The sequence below is a fragment of the Pezoporus flaviventris genome, unplaced genomic scaffold, assembly GCF_033815535.1.
Source record: "Pezoporus flaviventris isolate CSIRO_AGI_PZ_B2104156 unplaced genomic scaffold, CSIRO_AGI_Pfla_v1 ptg000002l, whole genome shotgun sequence".
In the NCBI taxonomy this organism is placed as follows: domain Eukaryota; kingdom Metazoa; phylum Chordata; class Aves; order Psittaciformes; family Psittacidae; genus Pezoporus; species Pezoporus flaviventris.
Window position 1 is genome coordinate 23,385,022 of NW_026892550.1, and position 9,693 is coordinate 23,394,714.

A 9,693-nucleotide genomic window follows, 5' to 3' on the forward strand; every position below is an offset into this window, starting at 1 on the left:
TGGGTTATATGCCACATCTAACAGCATTCTTCTGAAACAGTCTTGTTAAAGTCAGTTACTGCTACCCCCCAATGTTGCACCATGCTTCAAGAATGCAAGTGCAAAAGTTGAGTCTTAAACCTGAAAGCCTGTTTTAAATCTGTGCTTCTTCAATCTACTGTTAAGAACTGAAACACTAGGCCTGGCTTCCTACACTGGACTCTTCCATCCTTCTGTAATTTTACAGAATCATAAAACAGTCCAGGCTTGAAGGCACCTTAAAAGACCCTTCATAGGAAAGATGAGTCTGAGTGAGATTCCCTAGCACCCTGTCCAAGCACATCTTGAAAACCCTCCAGCACTCTGCCACATCCCTGAGGATGTAACCTGGGTTGTAAAAGGCCACCATCTAGGTGAAAAGTTAAAATGTAGAAGTGATGCTTTGTTTCACCTTTTCCCAATAAGTACACAAGAGCCTGCTTCCTCTGTTCCCCTACAAAAAGTCTTAATAAACTCCTCCTTAAGGTGGAAGGCAGCACAAAATTCCTAACCTCTCCATAAAACCCTGGTATATTTATTCATGTCTGAATTTATATTCAAAACAAAACAATTTTGAAATTAAGGATTTATATTTAAGTTTTACTTATATTCAAAGTAGGAAATAACATTCCTTGTAAGAGCTTAATGTTTGTAATGATACAATGAGAGGTAACTATTGCAAAGTGATTAACAGTTAACTTCAAATGATCAGGTATTGAACTTGCAGACATTATATTCCTGTAAACTGACCTCTTTTCAGGCATTTAATAGTAACATCAATAGTACAATTAAACAGGTACCTCCAGATAGGAACATTTCTTCATGTATAAAGCTCAATTACCAAAAATATAAAAATGCTAAAGTAATTTGAAATACATGAGAGGAAAAAGTGCTATGGCAGAAGTTTAATATTTTTATCTGTGGAATAAGTTATAATTTTCAAGAATTTAGTGCAGTTTTAGGCACTGGTTTTTGTGTTTTTATTTGCCTGAATTGTAGAACAGGACTTGAGATGCCCAAAAACTGTTAGATACTTAAGGCAACCAAGTGCAAAAGCTCCGTGTACATTAGATATATGTAAACAGAACATTTCATAGTAGAAATTGTACAACTATTACAAGTCCATAAAGGCCAAAAACATTCTGCCTAGAGACACAAATGAAAAATGTAGTTACACTAATCAAGCCAAAAACTACAAATGCTTAGAAACATATCATCTTCTCTAACACAAGGCAGACGCGTTACATTGCTGTGCTAGAATAAGTGCTCTGCTTTTCTCCCCCTACATAACATGCAGTCTTCCCACAGGTTTGTTCTTTTCCATTTAGTTACGTACCAGTCAACAACAGAGCTCCAGATGTTAAAGCAAAATGCACAACACAGCAAACGGAATGTAAATGTACAGATATTGGACCTTTTAAAAAAATACAGTACCTAGGATTCCCCATTTTAAACAGTTTTCAGCATATTGCATAGCAGTGAACTCATCTGCTACCTAAAACTGCTGCTGTTGACCCACATGGAGTTCCTCTTCAACTCTTCTTTCAGTTTTCTTTCATACTGTACAGTGGGTCCACAAGCTTATTGTGCACATGCATTAAACCTTGGGGGGAAAGCAACAATGCCAGCTTTACATTAGTTATACTTTTTCAACATATCCTTCTATCCACATTTTTATTTGGAGTTTGCTTTGAAGTACACGTTTTAAATACTTCACTGAAGAGAATAATGGCTAAAGTAGTTCAAAAGTTAAAGACAATACATATATATATATATATATTCCTGTATCACTTGAATACTGATGAAAACTTCAGTATAAAGTGAGCAGGTATGAGAGAATTCTCCGAGAAAAGACCCATCAAAAAGTAGATCTGGAACACTGCCAAGTGAATACATGAAATCCACCCATCTTTCTTTTGTGTTAAAGATTGCATAACAGCAACATAAAGTTCCCTCAATTTGGCATAAAATTCAAATTGTACATATACTGATACTTTTACAGCTTGAACTGCAGTGTTCTAGCATTGCACCATTACCGTCTTTGTAATTAACCATTTACTTATGGCCAGTTCAACTGCTTTCTATTCTAGCTGGGCTGGGTTTGATCATATACAAGTCATCCGTAGTTGTGATTAGAGGAGGTTTTTTTTTTTTCCCCTTCTATTCAGGTACTTGCTTTTTGAAAATGATGACAAAAGGGCAATAAAAAAAAGCGCTTCTTTCTTTACTTTCTTACAATTTAGTAAAAAAGTCACCTACATGTAGGTAGGTCTGACATTCGCACTCTGGTATATTTGTAACCTCATTTCACCTGAACAACTAGTAACAGTAACTGATCAGTGTTCACAATCTGCAAAGTGAAAGTCCATTTTCATAGAATCATAGAATCGTTAGGGTTGGAAAGGACCTTAAGATCATCAAGTTCCAACCCCCCTGCCATGGGCAGGGACACCTTACGCTAAATCATATCACCCAAGGCCTCGTCCAACCTGGCCTTGAACACTGCCAGGGATGGAGCATTCACAACCTCCCTGGGCAACCCATTCCAGTGCCTCACCACTCTAACAGGAAAGAATTTCCTTCTTATATCCAACCTAAACTTCCCCGTTTAAGTTTTAACCTGTTACCCCTTGTCCTGTCTCTACAGTCTCTAATGAAGAGTGCCTCCCCAGCATCCCTATAGGCCCCAAACTAAACTAAAGATTAACTTATAAAGTTACAAATGGAAGTAACACGTGACATTAAAAGAGAAATTTTCTTAAAAATCTATAAAAGTCTGACAGTAGTGCACATTTTAGTGATTATGGCGATGAGTATTCAAATACCTTTTGCTACATAATGCATCTGGCAGCAAAGTCAGTGTCACTCCAGAAATGTCTAAAATTTGAGTAACTATACAATCTGAGGCCATTACAGTATATGACCACAGCAAAAGGCATTTTATACAGCATCTATTTATAATTAGTTTGTGATTACTGGATATAAAACAGATGTTTCTAATTCCTTACCCACTTTCTGACATGTTCAGCCATACTACACAGCCACCTGTAACTGACTCAAGAACCCAGCTCATATTGTCTCTGGAGATAATGACTTGGCTTCAGTTATTTGTGCAAAACCCCTCAAACCTCAGAAGGCAACATAAAAAAAGTTTCTTAGATTTCACGAAGGATAACTACTGGGCTGATGTACATGGAAAGATCAAGTCTAACATTTTCAGTTGAGTTTAACAGTGAGAAAATATTAAGTATACATTCAATACAAAAGCCATTTGTACTGAAAGAGTAACAGCTGCACACACTACTCAAGCTACAGCCACATTTTGAACCTGAAAGCATCTTACTTACTACCAGTGTTTTTCCTCTTCTAAAAAAGGGAAATGAAAAGGAGATAATTATGCACTTCCTGCATGCATGAAAAATGCTTACAAAGTAATGCCTCTGCCATATTTAATGAAGGATATTTAAATCCTGCTAATGAAATTGTTTCAGGAAAAAGAAACAAAAGGGTTTTTTAAACATATGCACTGGTCCTTACTTGATAGATGCCAAAAGAACTATTTCAAAGTCTCAAGTATGCTTTGAATAAACAGATTTCTGCATACAGTTTTAAGACGAGCATGCGAAAGTATGGACTATCCATACTTGTGGATATGGACTGACTTTTCTGCAGACTAATTAGTAAATTCAAGACTCATTTTCTGCTTCATTCTGCAAGGAAGTTATCTTTCCCTTTTCTAGTAAGAACATGTAAGTACACTTGATAATTTTAGCCTCTAGGAGGGCTTTCAGAAAGTTAGAAAAAAGTGAAGGAAAGTAAGAGTTATCCTCATTACCAGCCAGTGTGGTACTTACTTATCAAAAAAATAAAATCAGAAGTTTCATACAGTACCTTAAGATTTTTCTGAATGGTGAAAAAAACGTGGTAAATAGCTACCACAATGAGCAGTATTAAGAACTAAGAAGTCTAACCTGAAGATCAAGATTCAAAAATAATTCTGAATTTGACTCACACAGATTTCTCCTCCATCTTAAAAGGGAGGAATCTCACCGATTTGAGGGCAGGTAAATTTAAGCAAGTTTAAAGAATCTTTTTAAGAATTCTATTGCTGTGTATTATAGGGTAATTAAATAGAGTGTGACACATAGCACACATTCATATACTGTAGCCCTTGATGTTTTTAAAGCAGTGTTCAGTGTCATTCATACCTATTAATTCTACATTAGGTTTATATCTTCCTCAAGCAAAGCTACTGTTTATATGAAATACAGGATAGCGTTTAAAAATTATCCACGCAGTTAAAGAAAGCTACAAATATTACCTAGCAGTGTGATACAGGTAGAGACCAACACACCCCCCAGTACACAGCAGAGAACAGCATACTGAAAGAACCAAAAATTAACAAGCTGGCCACAGTGATATGAGGATAAAAGTCACAGTAATGACAGAATTGCAATCTACTACATATATGGGTACTGGTGAAGTAATGATCTAAAGTGTAACTTCCTAAATTACAATCTTGATCTCAGATGCCTCAGCTACTGTAGGTATCCATGCCAATGAGAAAGATATACAGATTTACTCAATTGCATTTACTGTGCTAACACAGCTAGGAGAAAACTACTTTTCAGCTTCTACAATGAATGTAATTCACATCCAGGAAGTCTCAGTGACTATCAAAAATCTCAATTAAGTCTGCCTTAATATGCTTACTGCCAATATAAAAGCACAGCAGAAAGGTGCAATATATTCAGAGTCACTATAGACTGTTACGCCGGTTGCACTGGATGAAAAGTGTCCTCAGGTGGCTTCAAAGTTGGCATCACACATTTTAAGTTTACTCGACAGCACATTACAGCACATAGCAACAGCAGCATGAAAACAGATCAGGATTAAAATGTATCAAGTTTTCTTTGAGTGAAACTTTCCAGTATATTTAAGACAACTATTCTGGAACACCAGACTGCTGGTGATCTACAAACTGTTAGAGATGACTAAGCTATCATTGCAAATGGGAAGCAAAGGAAACGCTTTTGAAGTAGATTTGTCAGGAATGTAAGGAACTCAAGTTCTGCTTCCTAGCACCTTACCATTCACAAGAAATAAGTTAACATCATTTTTAATATATAACATTAGACATTAGCTACTGTAAAGTGTTGGAAAGCTCACACTTAAAGCAATGTAAGTTTTTCTGAAAGATATGTGTAACTTCTGATTTAGTGCTCACCTTTAAAGTACTTTACAGTTTTAACTCTTAGTTCTAAAGTAGCATCTTCATCACATACGAAGATAGTACGAGGGTGCTGCTGGAAAGCAGAAACCGTCCACATATGATTGACTCCTTCTTCAATTGCTTTGTACAAAGCAAATGCCTTATGTGCACCTGTTATAAGAATCATCACCTGCAAAACAAAGGTCTCTTTACTTTCAATCCCAGTATCAATACCAATTAGTCTTTAAAACAGACACATGCAACTAGAACTAAATAAGGTCTTACTTCTCTAGCATCCATCACTGTACCCACACCAACTGTTAGCGCCATAGTTGGTACTTTAGATAAGTCTCCATCAAAGTATTTAGCATTTGCCAAAATGGTGTCCATTGCTAAAGTCTTTAATCTTGTTCTTGAAGACAAACTTGATCCGGGTTCATTGAATGCAATGTGGCCATCTGGACCAATGCCTTTTCAAAGTTAAAAAAAGTAAATCATTCCAGACCTGTGAGTCAACAAATATCCTCAAACATTGTAAATGATTAAAAAAGCTTTCAGACTGAATCTTTCCTTTTGGTTCCCCATTTTTTTACAAAAAAGTAAACAAAACCAGTCAAAACTTATTTGAAATTCAGTTATTAGAAACTTGGACACCAACCATACTCTTACGGAATCCGTACTGGTTCTTTGTTAATCACAGAATTTTCTTACATCACAACTGAAAAAAAATAAGTTTAGCTAAATCATGAAAATAGTGATTAAAGAGTCAGTATACTCATTTGAAACCTAGCTACAGAGCATTTCCTCATACCTCCAACAAACAGATCAATCCCCCCCGCTTCTTCAATTTTCTTTTCAAATGCATCACATTCCGCCTGTAAGTCTGGAGCATTCCCATCAAGGATATGAGCGTTATTTGGATCTATGTCAATATGTTTAAAGAAGTTATTCCACATGTAGGAATGATAGCTCTCTGGATGGTTTCTGGGAAGCCCTGAAATCATTTAGTGCGAAATTAGCATATTACAAGACTTAACCAAACAGCCTTAATTCTAGTCTATGTGTAACCAATGTAGGGCACACAAGTCAAACCTAAGCAGGTCAGATGAAACAGTATTTGAAATTATATTCAGAAAAAAAAAAAATTCTAGGCATGCACAGGGCAATTGGCTTACATTCCATTCTCATACATCTTATCACAGTGTAGTCTTCAAAAGAAATACAGCCACAACATTACATGACAACATACTTTCTACAGAAGTATTGTAAAGCAATGATTTTAGTCTAGGATCTACTTGTTTGCTATTTGCATTTTAGTGGATAAAGGAATAGGGAAAAATGCTAAACGTGACCCCACAGACAGAAGTCTAACATAGGAGTGCAAACATACTAGACTGACCTTGTGCTTTGACGAAGTATTTAAGTTTTAATAATGGAAGAAAGTTACCAGTATAGTGTGTTCTGAAATAATTAGCACATCTTACCTACATATTCATCCATGTTGAAAGTCTTTACATATTTGAAAGACAGATCTCCTTTTTTGTGATATTCTATCAGCTTTTTGTAGCATCCCAGAGGAGTACTCCCTGTTAAAGAAAACGTTTCTATTGTTCTATGTATCCACACAACATTTTGAGTGTATTTAAAACTCTTTATAGTTAAATTTTGCTACAAGGCTTTTCAACATTATATGAAATCTCTTATTTCTCATTTAATATTTCTCAGTTTCTCAAACTTCAACTTTTTAAACAAATCAAATCTGTATTTAAAAAGACGTACGTTGGAGTATTACCAAAAGTATACTTGTGGGTTTTTTTTTAATTCTACATCTGTTAGCAATGATACAACCATCGTTCTAGGTTTAATCATTTACATAGGCTTTGAATAAAACTTGCCTGTTGGTAGACCAAGCGTGAAATATCTTCCTTGACTTGGCTTGAACTGGATAATACGATTACAGATGTATTTTGCTGCCCATTCACTAGCCTGATCATAATCTTCAAGAATTACTAGCCTCATTATGGCACTGAGGAACTTCTATGATAAAATAAACTTTAACCTGAAGAAAATGTCAAAGTTTTAAAAATAAGCACCATATGAATAGTTGTAAAACTTAGATTACAGAAGAGATACAAAAGGACCTTTTATATTGATGACTTAAAGTGCTAAATAAAGAATCTTTTCCTTGCATAAGCATTCTTACAATCCTAGATCAAGCTGGACTCTGGACAATCAGAAGAAAAGCTACAGAATCCAAGTGACAGATTACAATCAAAACATTTATTAAAATTCACAGACCAATTTAAACTAGCTTATAGGAAAAAGCTAAACCGAAATGAGAACAAGCAGTTTTAAACACCAGTTTTTTAACTAGCAGTTTCTCTTAGGGGAGGACAAACTCTGTTTGAAATAAAAGCAAATAAGTAAACAAACACTGACATTAACTCCTGTTTCTTATGACCAGCTGCATGCCTAAACCTTCAAAAACAAGGCCCAGAATAACCACATGCTTCTATATTTAAAACTCATAATTCTAAGAGAACAATAAAAACTCCTTTCATTCCCATTAATGCTCTGTAACAATGCTCCAGGAAGCTTATTAATCTGCAAAAACAAAAAGTGTTAAAGCAATAGAGATATTTGAAATCTTTAAAATTCACAGGAAAAAATAGCTATGAGATCGTTAAGGTCACATTTTCCCTTTTCAGTATAACTTTAAACAGAAGTCAGTCACTCTTGATAGGCTCTGATTTTGAGTACAGCCATATAATTGCCAAGATAAATATCTAGAGAACAAGCTTGACTGTTAAAAGTACATAAGCATCTCTTGCATTTAAGTGAACCTCATTTTCCATGAGTTTCTGCTTAACAGAGTCAGGTAATTGTCAGAAAGACTAAGACTCTCTGTCCAACTTGCAATGTATTTACACTTCCCTAATGTGAGCATGCATGCTTGGTATTAGCCAGGAAACAACATAGCTGTCAGAAGCATAAGGCCAGCTAAGTGCCAAATCAGCACTAGCACACACCAGTCTTTGCTGACTCAAAATGAAGTTTCAAAAGCAGCATGAATTAAAGTGCAGTAAAGGTTAACAGGGTCACATCTGTTTGTTCCCCCCAAAGAAGGAAGGAAGTGAACACCACCCTGTGCTGATTATGCTGCTTTCTCTCCCTGGACAGGAGAGCAATGACAAGTCCAACTCACCTTTGCAGAGAAAATGCTATTTCAGACACTGAAAGAGTTAACACATTTCCTTGAGGAGGACAGAAAAACGGAAGAGATAAAGCGGCTTTAGGGCTGCCCAGTCAAACTTTAACAATTTTACCCTTAGAACATAGCGACGCTCTAGCAGCACCAGGACAACCGCGGGTTTTCAGCTGAAAGCACTTGTCCAGAAGGATGTTGAGTCTACAGTGGCTGAGAGACTTACTGCCAGACCCCCATCTCCTCCCTCTCAGACACGCAGTCTCCCCCCACTCACCCCCGCCCGGGGCCTGCGGCCGCTGCTGCACCCGTACAGCGAACAGTAGTGCCCAGCCTCACCCTGCCGAGGAGCACGACCCTGCCCGGCGCCGCTCACCTCCAGGAGAGGCGCAGCAGGCAGAAGTAACAGAGGAGCGGCACACAGCTGTGCCGGGAGGGAGAACCGGGACCACCGCCCGCCCGCCAGCACCGCAGCCTACAGCTCCCTCCGCAACCCGGAAGCACCTGGGTTTGGCCAGGACAGGAAATAGCCTCGGAGGGGTGGGGCGGGGCGGCGCCGCGCTTAGAGGCGGGATGCCGGTGGCGTCAGGGCGGTTTGTGGAGTTCTTGTGTCTCTCGTGGTAGTAGGATCTGAGTGGAAGAGGGTGTCTGCTCTCAGGCGGAGTGTGGGAAGCTGCTGATGGCTTGGGCTGGGGAGAGACTGCTGTGAAAATTTTAACCTGCCTCATAGGTTAAGCTCGAGTAGGGCCTTTCTGAGGCCTTTCCCTACCCACCTGCTTAGGGGAAGCAGGTGGCACAGCAGGGTCTTAATGAGAAAATTCACCCTTTAAATTAAGTGTTTGCTTAAAGCAGACAAAAGAGTGTTCATAGTTATTGTAATACCAAAAGGTAAAACATCATTTTTTCCTTTTTCTTTTTTTTAAAAAAAAACACCAGCAAAACCCAAACTTGTCTTTAAAACCAGTCAGATAGTTTTACAGATGTAGCTAAGCCATAATCTAAACAACCATGATGTGAGAGATCTTGCTGGTTGGTAAAGGGTTAATAATCTTAAAAAGAGTTCAAACTCAGGATTAAGTAGGGAAACTGGTAGGGATAAAACATAACAGAGCAAGCAGCATGACTTATGAGTTACCTGTATATGCACATACTGTAGGGTTCACTGTGGCCTTACCATATTAGAAAACCAGGGTAAATCTGTTCACTGGCAGGGGCATAACTAGCTGAGGAAAAACATCATGACTGAAGGCTAAAGGGA

General features: G+C 37.7%; 1 protein-coding gene across 2 annotated transcripts; it reads right to left on the reverse strand.

Moving 5' to 3' along the window:
* Nucleotides 1-589: 589 nt before the first annotated feature.
* GNPDA2 (glucosamine-6-phosphate deaminase 2) lies at nucleotides 590-8,905 on the reverse strand. Of its 2 annotated transcripts, none has more exons than XM_061471839.1 (7): nucleotides 8,812-8,905; nucleotides 7,126-7,289; nucleotides 6,715-6,816; nucleotides 6,042-6,224; nucleotides 5,516-5,700; nucleotides 5,246-5,420; nucleotides 590-1,621 (listed from the first exon to the last, which is right to left on the reverse strand). In XM_061471839.1, exons 2-7 carry the CDS (start codon nucleotides 7,247-7,249, stop codon nucleotides 1,563-1,565), a joined length of 828 nt encoding a protein of 275 aa, XP_061327823.1. In that variant the 5' UTR covers nucleotides 7,250-7,289; nucleotides 8,812-8,905; the 3' UTR covers nucleotides 590-1,562. The 2 variants fall into 2 exon arrangements, with proteins under 2 accessions (XP_061327823.1, XP_061327816.1); XM_061471832.1 differs by having other exon boundaries at nucleotides 6,715-6,812; nucleotides 7,122-7,289.
* Nucleotides 8,906-9,693: the final 788 nt, after the last annotated feature.